Source organism: Canis aureus, chromosome 4 (assembly GCF_053574225.1).
Source record: "Canis aureus isolate CA01 chromosome 4, VMU_Caureus_v.1.0, whole genome shotgun sequence".
Classification (NCBI taxonomy): Eukaryota; Metazoa; Chordata; class Mammalia; order Carnivora; family Canidae; genus Canis; species Canis aureus.
The window spans coordinates 22,834,284-22,856,184 of NC_135614.1; the positions used below are offsets into that span (position 1 = coordinate 22,834,284).

At 47.1% G+C, this 21,901-nt stretch overlaps 1 protein-coding gene and 1 long non-coding RNA gene across 2 annotated transcripts in view; one reads left to right on the forward strand and one right to left on the reverse strand.

Annotated features, from left to right (window-relative positions):
* The first annotated feature begins 569 nt into the window (after positions 1-569).
* MACROH2A2 (macroH2A.2 histone) overlaps positions 570-21,901 on the forward strand; it is a 48,649-nt gene continuing 27,317 nt past the window's right edge. The window contains exons 1-2 of the mRNA XM_077894826.1: positions 570-668; positions 19,876-20,106. Coding sequence (XP_077750952.1) covers positions 19,935-20,106 — 172 coding nt within the window. The 5' untranslated portion in view covers positions 570-668; positions 19,876-19,934. The remainder of the gene's footprint in view (positions 669-19,875; positions 20,107-21,901) is intronic.
* On the reverse strand, positions 3,737-20,793 carry LOC144312304 (uncharacterized). The gene is made up of 4 exons (XR_013377793.1): positions 19,860-20,793; positions 12,681-12,896; positions 6,311-6,410; positions 3,737-4,527 (listed from the first exon to the last, which is right to left on the reverse strand). It is a non-coding gene; the product is annotated as an uncharacterized LOC144312304 (long non-coding RNA).

A 21,901-nucleotide genomic window follows, 5' to 3' on the forward strand; every position in this document is an offset into this window, starting at 1 on the left:
TGCAACAGCCCCAGTGATCGACACGCGCGTTCATGTACAGTATCTGGGATGGTTTGAGGACACGAGCCCATGGAAGGGGGCCGGCTGGGCTTTCACCTGCTAAGGCGCTCCCCGCGCTGCCCGGGGCGCCCACGCCGTCCCCTTGCACCCGAGGTGGCTGCTGCTGTCGGGAGCCTCGGGATGGTGACCGTGGGGCGTGTGTCCCGGCCCCGGCCCCGGCCCCGGCCCCGGCCCCGGGGGACGCCTCCTCCCAGCCCGGCCCCGCGGCGCAGCCTGCAGGTCCGCCCGCGACGCGGAGGCCGCGCGCTTCCCTCCTTTGCGCGGCTGAAGGACAATAGCTCATCAAGCCCCAGCGAGAGCCCCGGACCCGTCGCGGAGCCTGGGCTGGCGGGGGATGAGGCTGAGCGACTCCTCCTAGAGGTGGTTATGTGGAGAAGGAGCAATCCCTTCTCCCTCCGCCTCCCCCCCCCGCTACTATCCGCGGCCCGAGGACTGCCGCTTGCCGCCATTGACAAGCACCGGTAGAGCCCAAAGAAAGGCGAAGAGTCCTGCCCGGCGGCGGCGGCGGCGGCGGCGGCGGCGGCGGCGGCGGCGCGCGCGGCCCGACCTGCGCCCGGGGAGCGGCGCGCCGAGGGCTCCGGGCGCCCGAGCAGGCGGCGCAGCACCAGGTGAGCCCGCCACGGCGACCGCATCGTTGTTCGGGGGGCTCCGGGGTCCGCAGACGAAACGCGCCGCGGGGGCAGCGCGGGGGCCGCGGCGACCCCCCGGCCGTCCCGCCCCCGGCCCCGCCGCGCGCCCCGGCGGCCGAGCCTCCCCGCGGAGGGAGCGGAAGGGAATTAATGCGTGAAGCTGCCCAACTTGCTTCCCCGCGAAAGAAAGGCCGGGGCGGCGGGGGCGGCGGGGCGGCGGGGGCGGCGGGCGGCGGGGGGAGGGGGCAGCGGTAACTGGCGCGGCCGGCGAGGAGCGGGGGCGGCCCGGGGAGCCGGAGGGGGCGGCGGGGTGCGGGGCCGCGGCGAGGCCGGCCCGGGGCGCCCGAGCGGAGGAGGGAGGCGCCGGGCCGCCGGGGGGCCGCTCCGGGCGGCGGGGGGCCTCCGGGGCTGCGGGGCCGGGCGCCGGGCCGCTCCGGGCTGACAATGGAAGGGGCGCGGGGCGCGGGGCGGGGGCGCGGGGCGCGGGCGGGGGCGCGGGCGGGGGGCGCCGCGGAAGGTCAGGCCGGGGGCGTCGCGGCGGGGGCGAGGCCGGGGAGCCCCGCGAGCCCCGTGAGCTCCGGGCCGGCGCGGAGGAGGGCTCGGGGCCGGGCACTCCCCTCCGGTTCCCTTTCCGGGGCGCCCGGGGCCGCCGCGCGCTGCGCTTTCCCCGGGAAATGGCGGCCCCTCCGCCGCTCGCTCGCGCAGCCCCGGCTGCCCGCTTTGCGCGGGAAAAAGATCTAGAATAAGAAGGATAATTTAAAAAAAACGGGGGGGGGAGGGGGATACAAGTCAAGGGGCGGCGGCGGGCGCGGGACGGCGAGCGGGGCGCGCGGGCGCGGCGGGCGGCACCGGCCCTGCCCCCCGGCGCGGCCGCTCCCCCAGCCCCGGCCCCGGCCCCGGCCCCAGCCCCGCGCCGGCCGCGCCCCGGCCTCGCGCCCCGCGGTGCCCTTCCCCGCCTCGCCGCGCGGGGGCGCCCTCCGCACCTGCCCTCTTTGTTCCTCCCAACAATGGCCAAAGGGCACGAGCCCCGGAGGGCCCCAGGGCGCCCCCTCCTGCAGCGGCCACCACCGCGGGCTTGGCCCGGCCCGGTCCCTGCAGGGCTCCGGTGGCAGCGGCCCCACGCGGGCGAGGCGCGGAGGGGCCAGAAGAAGCCAAAGCGCGGGTCCCGGTGTGTCTGCGGCGCTGCACCCCGACGGGAATGGGGGTCCCCGCGTTCCCGCCCCGCCGCGGAGGGGGTCCATGCCAAGCCCCCAGGCCCGCCCCGGCGCGGCCTCCCCGCCTCTCCCGTGTCCGAGACCCGCGCACCCTCCCTGCGCCGCGCGGGCGCTGTTTAAGCGGTTCGGAGGCGACCGGCAGCAACGCTTATCCAGGGCGAAATCCAGGGCGAAATGCGCCGCGGTGTGTGCTGTTTCTCACTTGGCGACACGAATTCTCGATTCGCTCATATGTAACTGAAAGTTATCTCCTACCCCTTTGGAAAACTCCTTTTTTTTTTTTTCAAATGAGCATTCCGAACGGCAAGATTTGGAACCACGCTCATGCATTTGTAGAACCTCGCTAACCCAAGATTATCATATAAATAAATATAGGCTCTGCCCGGAGGAAAAGTTTATCTTGCATCCAGTAGTAGTTCACACCTTTAAAACTTCCCTTTCCTGTATCCAAATTGTATATAAATAGAGATAGAGATCTATCTCCAGTTCTCCTGCCGTTTCTGCTAGCCTGTCACAGGTCTTCCTCACCTGGATCCATTTATTGCTGTGCTTTGGACATTATTAATGGTTTCCTCTATTTCAAAACTCTGTAAAAGAATTTCCCTCCTAGGATCCAGAATGTTCCAAAGAGTCTGACCTTACTCCCTCCCCATCCCATCTTCTGTCTAGTTCCCAGGGATTCTGAGGCTTTTCCCAGTGGGTGGGACACCCTGCTAGCTATTGTCTGAGACAGCCAGGTCTGTTTTCACTGCCTCCTGCCAGCAGAGCAGGAGGGAATCCTGTTTTAGGCAGGCAACTTTAAAAGAAAGATATCTGTAACTTGTCCAGGGGGAAGGGTGTACAAAAATCCAACCGACTTTTTAAAAACTGTTTTTCATTCTTAAGAAATAACCTCAAAGATGCACTGTGGGTAAATGCTTTCCTTTGCACAGACATGAGCAGAGAACTTGTGGTTGGAGATCACTCTAGAAGCATTTACTGAGAACCAATTATTAAACACCTCTGATTGGGGGACGAAATGCACATATGGGAAGTCACGGAGCCTGCTCTCAGAGAGCTTACATCCCAAGCCTAGGCGATAAAATGTATATGCAGGTAAGGAAGGTAAAAAGTGATTAATCTTGGCAAGCGAAGTGGGAAACTGGGTTCTTTCTTACACTGCTAACAGGTGTGTAAATTAGTAGTACAGCCAACTTGGAGGGCAGTTTGACAGTGTTAAAATTAGTGATGTGCACATTCTGTGACCCAGCCATTCCACTTCTTGGTATGTATCCTAGAGAAGCAGGCACACGTGTGCACAGATTATGTAATTCTCTCCCATTGCAGGGTTTTTGGTAATTTTGAAACTGAAAGCCACTTAATGGCAGGCATAGGGAATGGCTAAATAAAATTTGGTCTCCTGGATAACTAGGCAACAGTTAAAAAGAATGAATAAGTCCATATATACTAAGAGAGAAAAGTCACCAAGACATATTATTAATGAAAAAAGTAATTGCAGGGGCAGCCTGGGTGGCGCAGCGGTTTAGTGCCGCCTTCCGCCAAGGGGCCTGATCCTGGAGACCCCGGGATCGAGTCCCACAACGGGCTCCCTGCATGGAGCCTGCTTCTCCCTCTGCCTGTGTCTCTGCTTCTCTCTCTCTCTGTCTCTCACGAATAAATAAATAAAATCTTTAAAAATAAAGAAAAAAGTAATTGCAGAACAATACATATTGTATGGTACTATTTATGTAAAAACAAAATAATATTATGCATATCTGTAAGCAAAAACGCGTACATAAACAGACAGGAAGGATGTAAAGACACAAAGAGACAAGAACTGGAGGAATTGTCCAGGAAGAGTTTAGTCATACAATTATTCACACCCATCTGTAACCATTGTTACAACATTTGAAATTTTACAATTTGAATTAATTTCTATATTACTTGCATAACTAAATACAATTAAGAAGTTACAAGTGATTGATAATGTGTAATAACAGCCACAATAAAATGCTACAACAATTTTTAAAGGGAGAACGGAATTTTAGTCTGGAGGAAGGGCTGGAGTAGGCTTCACAGAGAATGCAGGAGGACTGGAGCAGAAAGAAAAAGAAGAAGAAAGAGCTCCTCCTCCTCTTTCTTCAGCGTCATCACATCCTCATCTCTTCATCATCACATCATCATCACGTAAATTCCCTTGCGAGGCTGAGGCCAAACTGCCCTGCCCAGTTCAGGCTGAGGAGGGAACTGAACTGACAATTTATGATTTGTGTAATCGCTCTGATTCTATGAATATCTTATATTAGATTTAGAAGAGAAAAAAAATGAACCAATAGAGGATATGACTTCTTACAATGATACTGGAAGGTGATATTTTAAAAAGGAAGGTAGTGAAAACTTCAGAAGAGAGGGGTTTTTTTTCTCCTGGATGCACACTGGGATGTATATTGGGAATTAAGTTGGAGGGAAAGATGAGTGTTTGAGAGGATAACCCATTGCCCCCTTCCAAAAAAAAAAATCACAAAAGGAACCCCCCAAATGCTATTGAAACAAATATTGAAGGGGCACCTGGCTGGTTCAGTCGGTAGATCATGCAACTCTTGATCTCAGGGTGGTGAGATCAAACCCCACATTGGGCATGGAGCCTAAGAAAGAAAGAGAGAGAATGAATGAATGAATGAGAGAGAGAGCGAGAGAGAGAATGAGAGCAATATTTAAGGCTGGCTGCCTTTTTCACCTACCCGAGGACTATTTATTGAAGGTCAGATGTGTACATAACACTATAGCAAAGTGCAGAAAAGATCAGGGTTCCAGACCAGGGTTCCAGAAGTGGGGGGCGGGGAGGGGGTGAGGAGGCTGGCGGTAGGTCTGGTCTCACATAAACCTCCTGGTCATGGATAAGCGGTTTACTGACCACTGCCCCTCCCCGTCACACCTCCTGTGGTGACTAAAATCAGGGCACTACAGTTGGCTGATCACTCAAGTCCCTTTCGGTCTTGGATCATGATTCTGTAAAACCCTGATTCTAACCTTCTGATGATTGTGAATTCCCAGACAGATGGAATTTGGGAGATACGGGATTAGACCACAAGGGACCCCGAAGTGCCCCGCCTTGGAAAAACAAAAGTACTGACTGTCATGAAGTTCTCACTACATTAGGTAGCTCGGAGTTTTAATTATCACACCTTTACCCCAGCTTCTGGAAGGAGGTTGCTGAGCTCAAGCCTGGTGGTGTTCACAGAACACCAAGCGCTATGATGTCGTAATCATTGCTTTTGAGCGAGAGGGGAAAATGCCAACCTGAGCTCCGTGAAACTCATTCTCTAAAACCATGTCTTCTGTGGAATTAAGACACAGTAGCTAATATTTATTAAATCCCTTACTGCCTGCCAGGCGCTTTTCCGGACACTTTGTAGGCATTAACTCCTTTCATTCTTACAACAGCGCTACAGGTAGGTACTCTTATTAGACCCATCCTACAGAAGAGAAAAGCGAGGTCGAGGACATGCCCACAGCTGGAGGTAGACTTGGGACTCCAGGCCAGGCAGCCTTACTCCACAGCCCACATCCTCCCCTCCATGGGGTGAGAACAAGACTGGCAGCCCAGTGATTCTCAGATTATGTTCATTATGCAGATTCTGATTTTTAAAACCTTGTCTTTGCATCACCGCTTTACCTGCCTCTGTCAGATGCAAGATAAAGATTATCCGATTGAGCCACACAACACTGTACTTTAAACTGTCTTGTCACAAAGTATTAAATAAGATAAATTTGGTGGTTTCTCTGAAGCCCTTACTGTTCATTTATCCATCCCACCATCCATCATACTTTGCCCGATTTATTTGACTGGCGTTGCCAATTTGGACTTGGAATGGAGTAAGTAATTCAAGTCAGAATTCTCATGCTTTGACAGAAGCGTGTGTGGAAATACGCTTCGGACCACCAGCCTCAGCGCAGGGACATTGGCTCCAGCTCATTCCAGGACGCCAGGATTAACTACGGCAACCATACTACTTAACCCAAAATTGCAGTACATGATGTGATCAGAGATTTGGGGGTTGTTTCTGGATAAAAGAGGCAGTCCTGATGATATAGTTTGGATGCCTAAATTTAGGGTGTTTCCATAACAACTGGACAAAAACATAGCAAAGTGAAATCAAGCTGATCCTGGAAACCCCAGGCCCTTGTGTTTACTGGTCTGGCATTAATAACAGCATATATTATGCAACTTGTATTTTGCGTTGCCTTCACTGTTCAATAACGCCATTAAAATTAAATAGCAGCAGTAGAATATGAAAAAGTAAATTCCAATAGCTTTTATAATATACAACATAAACTTTTAGATCAAACGATAATTCACAGGGTCCCCCACCAATACCCTAAACTTGCAAATCGATCGGTCTTCCAGAATTTCCGTGCCATACTAACCAACTCCAGTGTTGCCCCCTTGCCACGAAACTGGATTTCACCCCCGTGGCTCTTCAGTGAACACTGTAGAGTATTTTCTTGAGGTGGAGAAGAGGCAGTCCTGGAACAAAGCAAAGTAGAATTTTCAAGTCTAGTTTTTCTTTTCTATGATTATCATGGATGACAAGATAGTCACTTCAAAGGGAAGATCACCTGGACTTCATTCTACAGGGTTGTTCCATGACTGTGGATATAACAGAGAGGGGTCAAGAGTGACCTTTTGAGCATCTTCATTGAATAGAAGCAACTGTCAGGTCGGAAAGGCCCTCACGGGTCAGCAGGTGCAATAGCTGTCAGTTCTCAGAGGCCCAAAGCAGGAAAGGTAGGGACCCAGGCATCAAGGTTCTCAAGCACCTCCCGATTCCAACCAGGACTGCTCCCCTTCCTTCCATCTGTTTTATATGTTGGAGCTCCTGAAAGGTTGCTTTTGTTGGCTTGAGCAAAGTTGGAAGGATTGGCGGGGGAGGTGTTGAATAATCGACAGGTTTGACTAAGGGCCACAGGTGGTGAGTACAAGATGAGCCCCTACCCCCTCACACCACACACACACACACACACACACACACACACACACCACTTTGGCCCACTGTACCTCTCATCCGAGGTCTAGCAGCTTGCACCCATAGGTGGAAAGGCACCATGGGCCTCGTGGTTGCCCTTACCAGGTATAGCAGATACAGACCACCAAGGCCCGGTCCCCACAGCCATAACCAGGGAAGGACACTGCCTGTCACAGGATAGAACACTGCAACTAGAGCCACAGCCCTGCCACCACCACTTATGCCCATAGTACACCCACTGACAGTAAGGAAAACAGGAGGGGAGACAGAGGGATGGAGGAAGAGGGGTCTTGGGACAACTGCCTCTGCCTTGAGAGCCTGCAACCAGCCCTACCTATGTACTCAGAGGCCCAGCAGCCATGGTGTCTCTGGAAGCCCCTGGTGGGACAGGCAGCACCAAGGCCTATAGCCGTCTGATGCTGGTACACTCACTTTCAGCCCCAAAGCAAACTCCCGTGTCTCCTCACCCCTCACCTGAGAAACTCATCTGGCCTCAGACAAAGTCGGTCCCCTGCCCAGAGAAGCAGGAGGCCCCTGTTGATAACAATAAAATCACTGCTAATTTGCAGCTAGTAGCTTTTGAAGAAACAGGATAGCTTGCCCACTGTTCCTGTTTGTCAATTCTCAAGAGCAAAAAGACCAGAGACCAGTCTGGACCCAGTGAAGGGTTTGGTTTTTATTTTGTTTTCCATGAATGAATAGATTCAGGAAGACATTTTCTTCCGGGGTGCATGACTAAGATCCAATGAGAGTGAAAATTACTGTTATTCACTCACTTACATTCATTTCTCATTCAACTGGTTCCGGAGGTGGCCACATATAGGCTCATAAAGAAGAAACTAAATAGATATCAACAACTTGTCCTTTTGTCTTCTTTTTAAAAAAAAATTCGAGCCTACATTTTTTTTTTTTTTAAGATTTCATTTATTTATTCATGAGAGACACACAGAGAGAGGGGCAGTTTCCATGCAAGGAGCCTGACATGGGACTTGATCCCAGGTCTCCAGGATCAGGCCCTGGGCTAAAGACGGTGTTAAACCGCTGCGCCACCCGGGCTGCCCTTGAGCCTACATTTAACAAAAGAAACAAAACCTGCTAAAAGTCGCTGAGTACCACTGTGGCAGCGTACGCCCTAAATCTAGGCCACATCTGCTCCCAGCCTTTGCTCTGCTCTCCTCTCCCCGTCCCCTCTAGAAGGAGATAGGCACAGGCTCTGACTCCAGATTATAAAGAATGCACTGGCAGTAGTTGAGCTTCCTCCTGGATTATTCCAGGACATGACTTGAAAGACTTTTTAAAAAGGGAGTGATTTGTAACCCAATAGTATAATTTAAATAAATTGGGTTAATGCTTGGTTCTAACGTTCATGGTTGGTTAATTTAGTTAATTTGATCCGTGTGTCATTTTGATGAAATTGCATTTGATATAGCTCTTTACATTATAAATTGTTAATGTGCTCTAACATATATGACGATAAAATTATTGACTATTCTCATTCACTTAGAGGTGGCCTTGGAAGAAAACGGTTTGGAAAGGATTACTTGTGCAATAATGATTTGCCCTTGGACTTCATAAATGGAAATGTAATAGAGCAAGTGATTTAGCTAGTATTACTGAGAATGGTTTTTACAGCTACAAAATAATTTTATTATTATTTTAATACAGTACGAAAAAAAAATACAGTACGTAGGGTAACACCAAAATATATTAGAATTCTATTAGGTGTGAGGTTTTTTGTTTAATGCCTTTAAAATATATTTCTACATATAGTTAATACATTTGTATTGAATTCCCTAATGTCCTACCTAGTTTTATTTCATCTCATTTTATTCTCCCAAAGGAGAATTTTGAGCTGACAGTGTGAAGATGCTTCGTTGCCATGTCTACTTCTTTTTTTTAAAAAAATATTTACAATATGAGATATTCTGAAGCGCATTACTACAGATTAGAGAAATATCACAGGGACTAAAAATGAATACATATCAGCAATTTTAAGACAGTACTTAAAGTTTTAAAAAATTCATTGCCATCATCAAAAAGCTACAAGACCTCTGATTTAAAAAAAAAAAAGACCTCTGATTTCCAGTTTTAAAGTAATATATATATATGAAAGCATTTTGATTCATATACTTTTTTATGGGAATTCACTCTCTTGCTCATTTATTCAACAGAAATTTAGGGAGAATCTTCTAGGGGCCGAGGCTTTTGCTAGCACAGGGACAGAGCAAAGCTCCAGCCTTGTTGACTTTCAGGCATCAGGCCCCCCTCCCCTGCCACCCCCAGGGTCCCTCCTCACTAAGGAAGAGGCTGGAGCCCTGCTCTGCCTCAGATTTCTCCACCTAACAGGAGCACCCTGCTAGCAGGCATGGGACCAAAGCCCTCCCCATGAGCGTTTTCTGCTCCCCTACTCCCTCCCTCCCCACAGGCCCTGATTTGTATACTTCTGAAGAGAACAGCTCAAAAGACTACTTTAAAATAAGGTGTCTTGCAACAGCTCAAAAGACTACTTTAAAATAAGGTGTCTTGCAACAGCTCAAAAGACTACTTTAAAACAAGGTGGTTTGGGATCCCTGGGTGGCGCAGCGGTTTGGCGCCTGCCTTTGGCCCAGGGCGCGATCCTGGAGACCCGGGATCGAATCCCACATCGGGCTCCCGGTGCATGGAGCCTGCTTCTCCCTCTGCCTGTGTCTCTGCCTCATTCTCTCTCTCTCTCTGTGACTATCACAAATAAATTTAAAAAATTAAAAAAAATAAAATAAAATAAAATAAGGTGGTTCATCAGCCCAACCAAACCTCACCTGTAACACTCGGCCCACAATTACTGTTCCCCATCTCAAATGGCTGCTCTCTCTTTTATAATGCCACTTAAAAATGGTCATTTAAGTCAGGATTGCTGGCAGCTTCGAATGGACCATCTTGCTGATTGGCTAGAGTTTGTCATCAAACTCATCAGTTTACATATAATAAAAATTTCAAGAAGTTGTTTGAGGCATAAAAAAATGAGTTACTCTTGATCAGCTCTTTATGCTTGAGAAAGAATTTATTTAAAAGAAAATTTTGTCCAAAGAAACCAGACTATTTTGTCTTTTCATGAAGACAGGCAGTCAGGGTGGTAAGCAAAGTTTGCTATTTCCCACCAAAAGAATTTATTCAATCAGGGCAAATGCTTGGAATTTTTCTTTTCTTTCTTCTCTTCCCTTCTGGGACTATAGTATAATTACAAATATTGTTTATAGGAATCCCATATACATTTGCTACAACCGGGCAAATACAGACACACTGAATTTGATTCTGTTATATTAATGGGTCTTAAATAATCTCTTGATAGGAAATTTTATATTCTCCAATTATCTCAAGACCAATGACTCACCTGGTGATGAAAGTGATCTAAATTTTTCAATATGACATTATTACTCAATTATAAAACAGTTGAGCTCTTTCTCCTTACCAGCATACTCATTTCTAGGCTAAATCCCAAATGATGTTTGTTAAGATGTTAAATTGAAATGACACTTTCCGTTTCCACTTCTACATGATGGACGGAGCACATGTGCTTTCCCTCTCTTGGAGCCCACAAAAGTAATGGTAAAGAATTTCAAAGAAAATAAACACTGAACAACAAAGGGGCAGGGGTTAGTGTGGGTCTTCAGCAGGTGGGAGATTTCAACAAATTTCTGGAAGACTGCAAGGGCAGTCTTACCGTGCAGACAATATTGCCGGGGAGGCCATGAGTAAGAGTCAAGGCAGGGTGAGAGATGGGGAGTTGTTGAGAGTCTGTTTCCAGAACGGCTGGGTGAATTAGTCCTTCTCCCTCCCCACCTCCCAGTAGAGTTTCTGGCAATCCAGCATTTATCCCCCAAGTAACAATCTGAGATTTCCTCTCTAAAGAAATTGAACAACTGCATGGGGTACTGGGGTACCTCAATTGGTTAAATGTCTGACTTGATTTTGGCTCAGGTCATGATGTCAGGGTCCGGAGACCAAGCCCCACGTTGGGCTCTGCACTGAGCGTGGAGTCTGCTTAAGATTCTCTCCTTCTCCTGCCCACCCCTCAAATAAATAATTTATTTTTAAAAAGAAATCTAGTCTTATCTTTTTTAAAAAGAGGGAAATTGAACAACTACAGTGCAGGTCTAGAATTTCTAGGATGCCTGAGATTCCACAAAGTAATGGGTTCTCATTCTGGCTTTTTGGGTTCTCAGTCCCTGACTGGGCACCCAGGTGATCCCTGCTTCTTGGCAGGCCTTATGCATGTACCCAGAGGTCCCAAAAGCAGGAAACATGCCAAATAATAGCTGAGGAAAACTTTTCTATCTGCCTATAATAATCAGGCTTGTCTTTCGTTCTTAAACATGAAAGCATGACCAAAGCTCACCAGACATTGAAGGAAAGCTGACATGAAAGAAAAAGATGAAAATAAAAACATAGGATGACTGACTGGATAATATAACTTAGAGAACAGACAATAATGTCAACACACCCCAAGCAGTTTCAGAGAGACTTGAAGACATGGTACGTTCATAAAAGAAGCTGCTCATGAGAAAAAAGAAGAGTCAGAGAACAAGAAAGAGCTCTTGAAGATTAATAATTTGTTGGCCAAAATTAGATGTTACAGGACTGAAAAAAACAGAAGGAAAAAGAGGACCCATCCAGGAGATCCAATCCCTGGTTTATAGGCATCCCAGTAAGAGAAGGGACAAGTGGGAGGAATAAAGAAATGGAGCGAAATAGGGCAGCTCAGGGGCACTCAGCGGTTTAGTGCCGCCTTCAGCCCAGGGCCTGATCCTGGGGTCCCAGGATCTGAGTCCCATGTGGGGCTCCCTGCATGGAACCTGCTTCTCCCTCTGCCTGTGTCTCTGCCTCTCTCTCTCTCTCTCTCTCTCTGTCTCTCATGAATAAATAAATAAAATCTTTAAAAAAAAAAGGGGGGGGGGTTAAAGAAATGGAAGGAAATAATCAAATCCATACCAGAAAATCCCTGGAGTTATTAAAGACACAAGTCTTACGATAGATTGAACGGGCTTATCTCCAAGAGCTGAGCAGGGTGAGTGGAACTGGGGAGGACCCACATCTAAACATGTCCTTGTGAAATTTTAGAACATTAAGAGACAATCTAAAAGTATGGAGGGGTTTTGAAAAATGAAAAATAAATTTAAAATAAGTTAAAAGAAAGTATGGGGGTTGGGAGCACCAAATTTCTCTGTAACAGTGGACAAAAAACAACAATGGATCAAAATGTTGAAGCAAAAGGATTCTGATACTAAAAATTATTTGATTGATTGAATCGTTGATTACCAAGTGATCCTCCAAAGATCATTCCGTAAAGACAACTCCATTTATGTAAGAGAACAAAGTGTACTTCTCTGAATTGTCTCTGAAGAGTTACAAGAAACCATAGCAGCAGGCCAAGAAAGAGGAAGATGTTGGGTGAGGCACAAGCCAGGAAGACAGTCCCAGGATGACCGCTGGGTGAGACAACCATTCCCAACAGGAGCAGGAGGTCAGGAGACTTCTGGATAAAAGTCTCTGGGAAGAAAGTGGCCCCTGCAAAGAACAATGACTGAAAAGCAGGGTGTTTTTTAGGATATGGCAAAGCCACACTTTTCTCTTGTCAACAAGAAGGAAAACACAATGGATCCTCATTATTCACGGATTCCATATTAGCGAGTTTGCCTGCTTGCTAAAATTTATATGTCACCCCCAAATCAATGGATTTCCAGTCTTTCAAAGACATGCACCAGGCAGTAAAAAAATTTAGCCTCATCACTCACCTTCCCAGCTGAATTCTACCGAGGGCTGGCCTTCCTCTTTAATCTCTCACGCTCTAAATTCATGCCCTTTCCTTGGCCTGTTTAGCGCCATGGTTTTCACACTTTTGTGCTTTCCATTGGTGATTCCACTATTCAAAATGGCCCCAAGGCACCGTCCTGAAGTGCTGTGTTGTGTAGTGTTCCCAAGCACAAGAATGCTGCTAATACACGTGCCTTCTGGAGAAAATATATGTGTTAGATGAGGTTCCTTCAAGCTTAAGTTACAGTCACTAGTTCCCATGAATTCAATGTTAGTGACTCAGCAATACACATCATATAAGATATCTTTAAACACAAACGCATGTAAAACAAGGTTATATATTGATTTGTTGATGAAAAAGTCATGACTGGGTACCCCTGGGTGGCTCAGTGGTTGAGCGTCTGCGTTCAACTCGCACAGGTCCCGGGGTCCTGGGACCAAGTCTTGCATGAGACTCCCTGGGGGGAGCCTGCTTCTCCCTCTGCCTATGTCTCTGCCTTTCTCTGTGTCTCTCATGAATAAATAAAAGAAAAAGAAAGAAAGAAGAAAGAAAGAAAGAAAGAAAGAAAGAAAGAAAGAAAGAAAGAAAGAAAGAGAAGAAAGAAAGAAAGAGAAAGGAAGGAAGGAAGGAAGGAAGGAAGGAAGGAAGGAAGAAAAGAAAAGAAAGAAAAGAAAAGAAAGAAAAGAAAAAAAAGAAAAAGAAAAATTTGTAAGCAGAGCCTTGCAGCCACCTAACCCTGCTTCCCCTAGGAGCCCTGTTCACCATGCACTAGTCTAGTGTTCCCAGCTGCTTCATAGAGCCCAACTACTGCACTTAATCCCAAATTAGTAACTTGGGGGTGGGGGAAGCTGTGTAAGACACAATCTAAATGTGAAGCCAGGGACGCCTGGGTGGCTCAGTGGTTGAGCATCTGCCTTCGGCTCAGGCCGTGATCCTGGGGTCCTGGGGTCGAGTCCCACATCAGGCTCCCCACAGGGAGCCTGCTTCTCTCTCTGCCTGTGTCTCTGCCTCTCTCTGTGTGTCTCTCATGAAAAAATAAATAAAATCTTTAAATAAATAAATAAATGTGAAGCCAAGTAAAATGTGGAATGATTTTGAACAACATGTTTTCAGAACAAAGAATCCACTTGTTGATACTGAGACACAAGATGCCCGGTGCTGGACCACAGAAAAGCAAACGTGAGCCCAGCACCCACTTGATTGTGAAAGGAAAGTCTTTACAAAGTTTTAATCATATAAATGCTGCTTATGAGCATTTCATGTTCAAAATCAACCTAGAGCCAAAATGAGGATTTCACTGTGATTACAGACCCAAATATAAAGGCTGTGAGTGGGGATGATGGTGGCTGGAGGACAGAGGTAGGAAGCGGGAGGGGAGGTAGGGAACGAGGGCCAGGGAAGAATCAGGGCACATAGCCTCCTCCTATGTAACAGTGGTTCAAGGAGGAACACCTGTAGGTTGGGGAGTCAGAGATTGAAGTGTTGTATTTAAAGTTCCTGAGGTAGAGGTGCCTGGGTGACTCAGTTGGTTGAGGGTCCAACTCTCGATTTAAGCTCAGGGTCATGGGATGGAGTCCCAAGTCAAGCCTGGAGTTGTGGGGGCTCTGTGCTCAGCATGGAATCTACTTGTCCCTCTCCCTCTGCTCCATCTCCCCCTCCCCCGTCCCACTCATGCTCTCTCTCTCTCTCAAATAAATAAAATCTTTGAAAAATAAACAAAGTTCCCAAGGTAATCAGCAGAGGAAATAAAAACGGAAGTATGCTGTTCAACAACTAGAATAGGGAGAAGAAAGAGGACTTAAGTTCTTGTCCTTCTTCGGCATTGACAGACTGTCTAAAAAGTGGATATAAATTGCAAAGTCAATGTATAAACACTAGAGCTTTGGAGGTGACCACCAGAACTAAAATTAAAAACTGTTCCCGAATGGCCTCTGGAAGCAAGATTGGGGGTAGAAAGAGTGGGGTGGGAGACTATTGCTTTTCATTTTATGCATTTCTTTACCTTTTTGCTTTATACTACTATGTGCAAATAGTACTTAGATTTAAAGATAAACTCAAAATTTTGTTTTACATTTTATTTTTAAGTGATCTCCACACTCAACATGAGGCTCAAACTCACAACCCTGACATCAAGAGTCACATGCTCTACTGACTGAACCAGCCAGGCACCCCTAAACTCAAAATTTTAAATAGCTTCTTTAACTTTTTTGTTTGCCTTGATTCAGGGTGACCTTGAGCAAGTCATATTTCTAGGTTTCAGCCTGTGGGTGATGGGCCCTAAGAGAAGTTCTCAGACTTTTTCAGTTCACAGAGAAATTTCCTGTCTCAGCCATTTTTTCCTCCAAGCGCCTAGGCCAGAAGAAATGCCTATCAATTCCATTAATTAAGTGGTGAGGTCCAAACAACTTAATAAGTATGTATGTCCTTGCTATTAAAAGCTATTTGGAAAAAAAAACTGATTCATGAATAAGAAGAAAAAAGAATATTTGTAAACCATTCACAGATAGCCATAATGAATTACAAATAGGGTGTGTGCACCTGTTGGGCATTGCACAACTTCTCGAACCTTAGAATCCGGTTGGACACTGCCACTGTCATTTTCTGTTCCACATTGATTTCTCCCTGGCCCTTGCTTTAATCACAGGAGCCACCAAAAACTCAGCTTTCTAAGATGCAACACCATGAGAAAGCAGATAGTACGACCCACCATGAACCACTGGTAGGAACACTTTGACCCTATAGTTGTAGAGTCCAACAGGTCGAGTATCACTTCATTTCCCTTGGAAGCTCAAACATCTGCTGACTTGTCTGTCCCAGGGTACCTTGGTGCACAGTTTAGGAACCATGTCTCCAGCATCTATTTGAAACTTTAGCACGGTCTGTCTTACGACTTCATTGGAAAATATTTGAGGACAAGGGCCATGTATATTCCACAACGAATGTAGTTTCTCGTTCAACAATAAATGCTTCATAAACACTATCTTTCATGGAATCAATGATGTCATAGTTGGAAGATGCATACTGATTTCCAGAGATAATAAAGTGTAAAAAAAAAAAAGCATCATAAAATCAATGAAATACAGCAGTGATTTGAATAGGCTGGTGTGAGTTTATTGCCCATGTCTGAGTCAGTGCTACAATTTGATGTTTACCCTTGTGGTATCTGTAAAATCTAGCCCATCAGTGTCCTTATGGGCTTTAAATCCTAAATCTACAGAGTCCAAGTGTGCCCTCTGCCCAGCACACGCGAAACCAGTTTTGTTCTTCCAACTGTGCTTTTGGAGGGAGAAGGGAATGAGCAGCTCTGCATTCTCCCCCCTTCTTCCCTGAGTCCCCACCGTTAGCATGCTGAAAACCCTCCCGTTCACTTTGCAAGTAACTATGAGACTTTATATCTCGGTTTTTCCTGGTCTCTCCAATATGAAAGGATAGATATATTACAGATCTAGGTTATCTGGTCTGGTTCCCAATTCCTCCTAAGGACCCCATGATACCCCAGGATGGGCCTGGAGGGGTTGGGCCAGCTGAGCTTGACCATGTGCAGGCTCCAGGGGGGCCCCCACGTGGTGCCTATAACCACTGGAAGAGTTTCATCCAGCCATATTCTTGTCTTCAAACTTGTAAACAAACAATGTACTGTAGTCCTTAGCTTTGCCTAATTAGAGAAAAAAATGTTTTAGAGCAGAAGGTAAATAAATGTAAACATTTAAGTATTAGTCTGATGGAAACAAATTTCACATTGCAATAGTTCTTTTCTCTTTAGATGAGCAGCCCTCCACAGAGATTTGGAGATTTGTGGCAAGTAGGTAAAAACCTGTTCAAGTTTTTAAACTCCTGACCTCCCAAGACTAGATAGAGTCAGGGGAAGGGGTAGCCTGGGAACGAAGGACCTTAGGAGTTATGATGTCTCACCACTCCAGGTGGAGTTCAGTGCAGGCTGGGGGCAGGGGTCATGGGTAAACACAGGGTCTTCTCTGGAGTGGTCAGTGGATGCCAAGCACTTCCTTCCATTTGTAGGGTCCAGGAGGTGTGACATGTCCGCTCCATCTGCATCCTTTCTGAATCTTTAGGGATTTCCAGATGTGGTCTGATTCCTACAATGTACAGGTCCCCCCAACATCAGGGGCCCAGGAGTTTGGGGTGCCCAGGTGCTGAAGCTCAGCATGGTGTCTGCAAAGATGGGTTCCCCAGGCACAATCTCCCATTGAGACTTCAGACAGAGCCACATCCCCAGATCTAAGGTCTTAATCTGGAGGAAAATCTGGAAGCTAAAGAAAGTGTGGTTACAAAACGCTATGTGTAGAGTGATCCCTACATGATCTAACCCTGGTTTTCTTTCCTTGGCTGTCCTCCCTTCATGAGAGTTTTAGGCGTCAGTCCCCTAACATCACCTGTTTTCCTTCTACTGCCACTAATTCTCAATATTTAGGGAAATTTGTTACTCCTCTTGGCTGACACTGGAGGAGTCCCTAGGAGGTTTTATCCCGCATACTTAGTCATTTTCTGGCTATTTTCATTTGATAAAAATATGGTGGAGTAGGGAGGGATGAGTATGTCCTGCCCTTGTGTATTTGTGTTTTGTGCGTCATTCTCTCTGTTGGTATGAGAGATCGTGACCATCTAGTGTGCACAGTATCCACAGGGCAAGTCCACTCTGTGATGGACTTTTCAGGTGGTTTCCTTGGCAACCAGACCTACTAATCTTCTCCCTCCCCCAATTTACCCATAACTACAGAAAGCACATAATTGGCTTAGCAGAGTCACCAATACTCATACATCTTTATGAACCTGTACAGGCTCTTAACTCTACAAAATTCATTTCCTAAAGGTACGAAAGCTTTTCCAGAACCATTTGAAAGTGCATTTCACAAACATTGGAGTGTTTAAGACCAGAGTGACCTTTGGGATCAATGAGTCACTGCCTTATTTTACAGATGAGGTCCACACCAATGAACACAGAGCTCCCCTAGCTAGTTATGTAGAAGCAGGACCTCACCCAGGTTTTTTGCTCCCCATCCTGGAGGCTTCCCACTGTATCAGGAGCCCCCTCCATTCAAACACTACCAGCAGCTAGCAAATCTGTCATTTAGCTCTCTCTGGGGACAGGACCCATTCACATTGCTTTATGAGTTCCCTATGCCTTGGGTCAGCGATGACCAATAGCAGGTACTGCGGACATTGACAGATGCGTGACCTCAGTTTCCTTAATGTAAATTGATAGCTAAAATGCTAATATTGCTGTTGCTTGCTTCCTCCAAGGGAAGACATCCGAGTGGCTTCGTGAGAGGTAGCAGCCTGGCACAGCAGAGGCACAGAAAATGTGCAAGTTCTAAAAAGGGTGATAGTGTTTGATCCCTGCGCCTTACTGCAAAAGAGATAATATTGTAAGGCCATTTGCTCCTCTTTGCTTGTACTTAACTTTGATGAATACCTACACATTTTGGTGGCAAAACGACTCATAAAATAGGAGTATAGTAAGTACGTATGAGCATGTAAAAAATAATGTATGTGAAGTATGTAATAAAACGCCTCAAACTCACATTATTCACCTCGGAGATAGGAGGATGTCAAGAATGGGGTTGGTTGCCAATTCCATACTGTTTATATAAAACTCCTCAGTCGTAACGGGGTAATCAACTACTTGAGGAAACTGAACTCTATGTTCGTTCTTCCATCCAGATTAAATAAATCCCAGCTTCGTGTCTTTCCCATCAGCCGTGCATCCGTGTAGCACTTCCTTTCATCATATTTTTTTTACCCACTTTCTTGGGCCTTTTCATGACCACCTTGGCTATTGGTCCACCGGCCTGGCCAGCATGCGAGACAGGCAGCCTCCGCAAACAGAACCAATCTCAAGTGTGTTTTTGCCTTTCTTATTTTGCATTCCCAGATGAAACGGCCCTCAAGAATGGCATTGCCCTTGGAGCAGAGAACTTTGATTCATTAATACATTTCCTAGAAATTTTCTTTTTTTTTTTTCCTTTGGTCATGCCCGTGTGTCCTATCTAACTTGCTTTTATGTATTATATCCCATCTTTTGGGCACAATATACCCTCAACAAATGGATAAAGCTCTATTAAAATTCTCTGAATTAGCTTTTCGGAAGTATATAATGATCTTATCTTCATACAGAAGATCGTTTCCTGAAATAACCATGAATTATAGGCGTGTCTCATGGTGCATGGTACTGAAGTCACTTCTTGAGACTGATTCTAAAGTTTCTCCCTTCAGTCGGCCTGGACTTCTCATTCCAAGGAGCAGAAGCTTGGGCCGCTTTGTAACTTTTAGTTTGCTAGGTTTCGTTACTCTGCAGTAGAATATTTAATCAACTGCATCTTCTGACGTATTTCTGTTTTTACGAATGCTCTATTGTTGGAGAATTTGGAAACACACATCAGCTCTGAGTCGTCCGTCCATCAGAGGCAACCAGGACAGGCATTGCTATATAACTAAGTACTCTGGATTCAGACAGGCAGGAGCAAATTAGGGCGAAGAGTAATCAATCATATCTGTTCTCTTGCTGCTGCTATAATAAATTAGCCCTAGTATAGGGGTTAAAGTAATAGGATTTTATTCCCTGGCAGTTCTGGAGTGGAAAGGGTGAAAATCAGGTTCTCTGGGCTTCAGTGAAGGTGTTGACAGGGCTGATTCCTTCTGGAGGCTCTGAGGGGAGAATCCGTTGCTTCCCTCCTTGCACTTCTTACTACTTTCTCATCTCCTGCCCCCTCCTAAAAGAACCTTTGCAATTACACTGGGCCTGCCCAAATATTCCAGAATAATCTCCCCATCTCAGGATCCTTGACTTCACCATATCTTCAAAGTCTCTTTTGCCATATAAGGTGACACATGCAGGGGTTCTGGGCACCTTTGGGGCCGCTGTCCTGCAGACGATAGCCCCATGACCCCTTTCTCTAATGAAGTTTCTTTGGCCTCTCCCATTGAGGTTGGGCGGGCTTGATGGGACGGGGGAGATGTCCGTGGGGGGGTGGGGAGGTTGTTGATGCACTGCGGAGTCCCCATGCCCAGCGCCCAGCCTGCAGTGGCCTGCGATGGCAGCCAGGTCTCAGCTGCCTCTCGGGACAACCAGATGTGTCACGCGGTGCCCTAGTGCCACATGACCGTCCCCAAAATGTTCGCCAACCACCCTTCCTCACCCTACCGTCTTTCCTTTTCAGCATTGTGTTAGTGCCGGGAGGCCTCCGTGTCAGCAAGCTGAGAGGGAAACTGAGGCAAGATGTCGGGCCGGAGCGGGAAGAAGAAAATGTCCAAGCTGTCCCGTTCAGCCAGGGCCGGCGTCATCTTCCCCGTGGGGAGGCTGATGCGGTACCTGAAGAAAGGGACATTCAAGTACCGGATCAGCGTGGGTGCTCCCGTCTACATGGCAGCAGTCATCGAGTACCTGGCAGGTAATGTGTCACCCCTCCCTGCTCCCCAGCCACCCCGGACAGAGGGGATCCCTTCCCGTGGTGGGAGTTCAAGGCTACTGGGGGGTGCTAACAGGGTTTCTGCTTAAGACCAGAGTGACCTTTGGGATCAATGCCTGCTTGGCTGAGATTCATTTTGCAGGCTTTAGGGGAGGGAGAGGGGCATAATGACAGGAGACCAACATGAAAAGAAGAGAATGCGCCATCAAGTGGCTTTTCTAGACCAGCCGAGAAAAAGGTGTGTGTCTTGCTTTAGGTAAACAGAGTGTGTAAAAGTCTGGGTTCTTGCAGAAGAGAAACTCCAGGGAAGATTGGGGATGGAGCGGGGGGCAGGGTGCTATTCATATTGTACCTGGGGGGGTCTTCACTTTGCGTCAGGTCTCCCGGCGTATTGGAACTAGAGCTCATCGTCCGTGAATAGTGTTGACCCCCATCAGAACCAGCTCCAGTTGGTTCCATGAAGCCCATAATGTCCCAGTTGTGCCCTCCTTTATGTACAACGGGTACACAGGAAGTAATTTCCCATGTTGGTTGTTAACATGACTAAAAGATGAGATTTTTGCTATGTGTGATATTTATATATTTAAATAATTCTCTGTTTAGTTTTTTTTTTAAGATTTTATTTATTTATTTCTCTAAACAAAGGGGAAAAGAGAGAGCACAGGCTGGGGGAGGGGGAGAAGGAGAGGGAGAGGGAGAGAGAATCTGCAGGCAGACTCCGAGCTGAGCGCAGAGCCATTGCAGGACTCTATCCCACGACCCTGAGATCATGACTTGAGCCAAAAACCAAGAGTTGGACACTTAACCGACTGAGCCACCCAGGCGCCCCCCTGTTTAGCTTTCTTACTCTTGTTCTCCCATGTCACGGTTAAATAGGAACCATACTTCAGATTTCAAGGATGCTTTAAATATATATATATATGCAAAATATTTATAAATAAAATATATAAAAATATGTATAAGTAAGTGTGATTAGTTCCTTGAGGAGTCATGTTAGCCACAAGCAACAATGTCTCTGACTCTGCTCAAGGTTAACAAATCCCCCAGGCACCAGGTTTAAATCCCCTAAGCAGTCTTCTGGGTAAAGCAAACCTCCCCAAGCTGTCTTCCCCAGAAGCCTTGCCCTCTGCTGCCACAGCATGAAAACCTACAGATGCAACGAGGCTGAACCCCATTTCTGTCCCCAGGCCCCTTCCCCTGCTCCTTCTCCCTTAAGAGCAATCTCTTCCTCCTCTTAGATGCTCAGTCCCATTCTGTTCTCTTGGTCCTGCTTCTTCACCAAGCAATGTTAGCCATGAAACGTTTGCCTTGATCTACCCTGTGGAAGCCTTCTCTCCTGGGGCTCCCCTGGGGCTCCCTCGGGGTAGACCGTGGCATCTTAAGCCTTTCCCTTATTGTGAAATGAAAGGCTTGTCCCTGAACTAAAAGTTTTTCACGGGCCCCCTTTAGGAAGTTGGAGAGAAGGGCTGGAGGGCTCTGAAAGTTGGTCCAATCAGGTGGGAGAGAGCAGTGTTTTCAAAGTGCCAACCATTCCCAGGGATCTTGTCGACAAGGCCTGCGGTGGAGACTGAGACACAACCTTCCTAACGTGCTGCCAGCTGATGCTGATGCTAGTCCAGGGAGGACTCAGAGGAGCAAGACTGGAGCCAGTCATGCAGCAGCAGCCTACAGGCTTGGGGAATGCCTGTTGAAAATGCAGGATCCTGGCTGCATCCCCCACTGTGGTCTGATTTACTGGGTCTGGAGAGGGACCTGGGAATCTGATGGAAAAATCTGC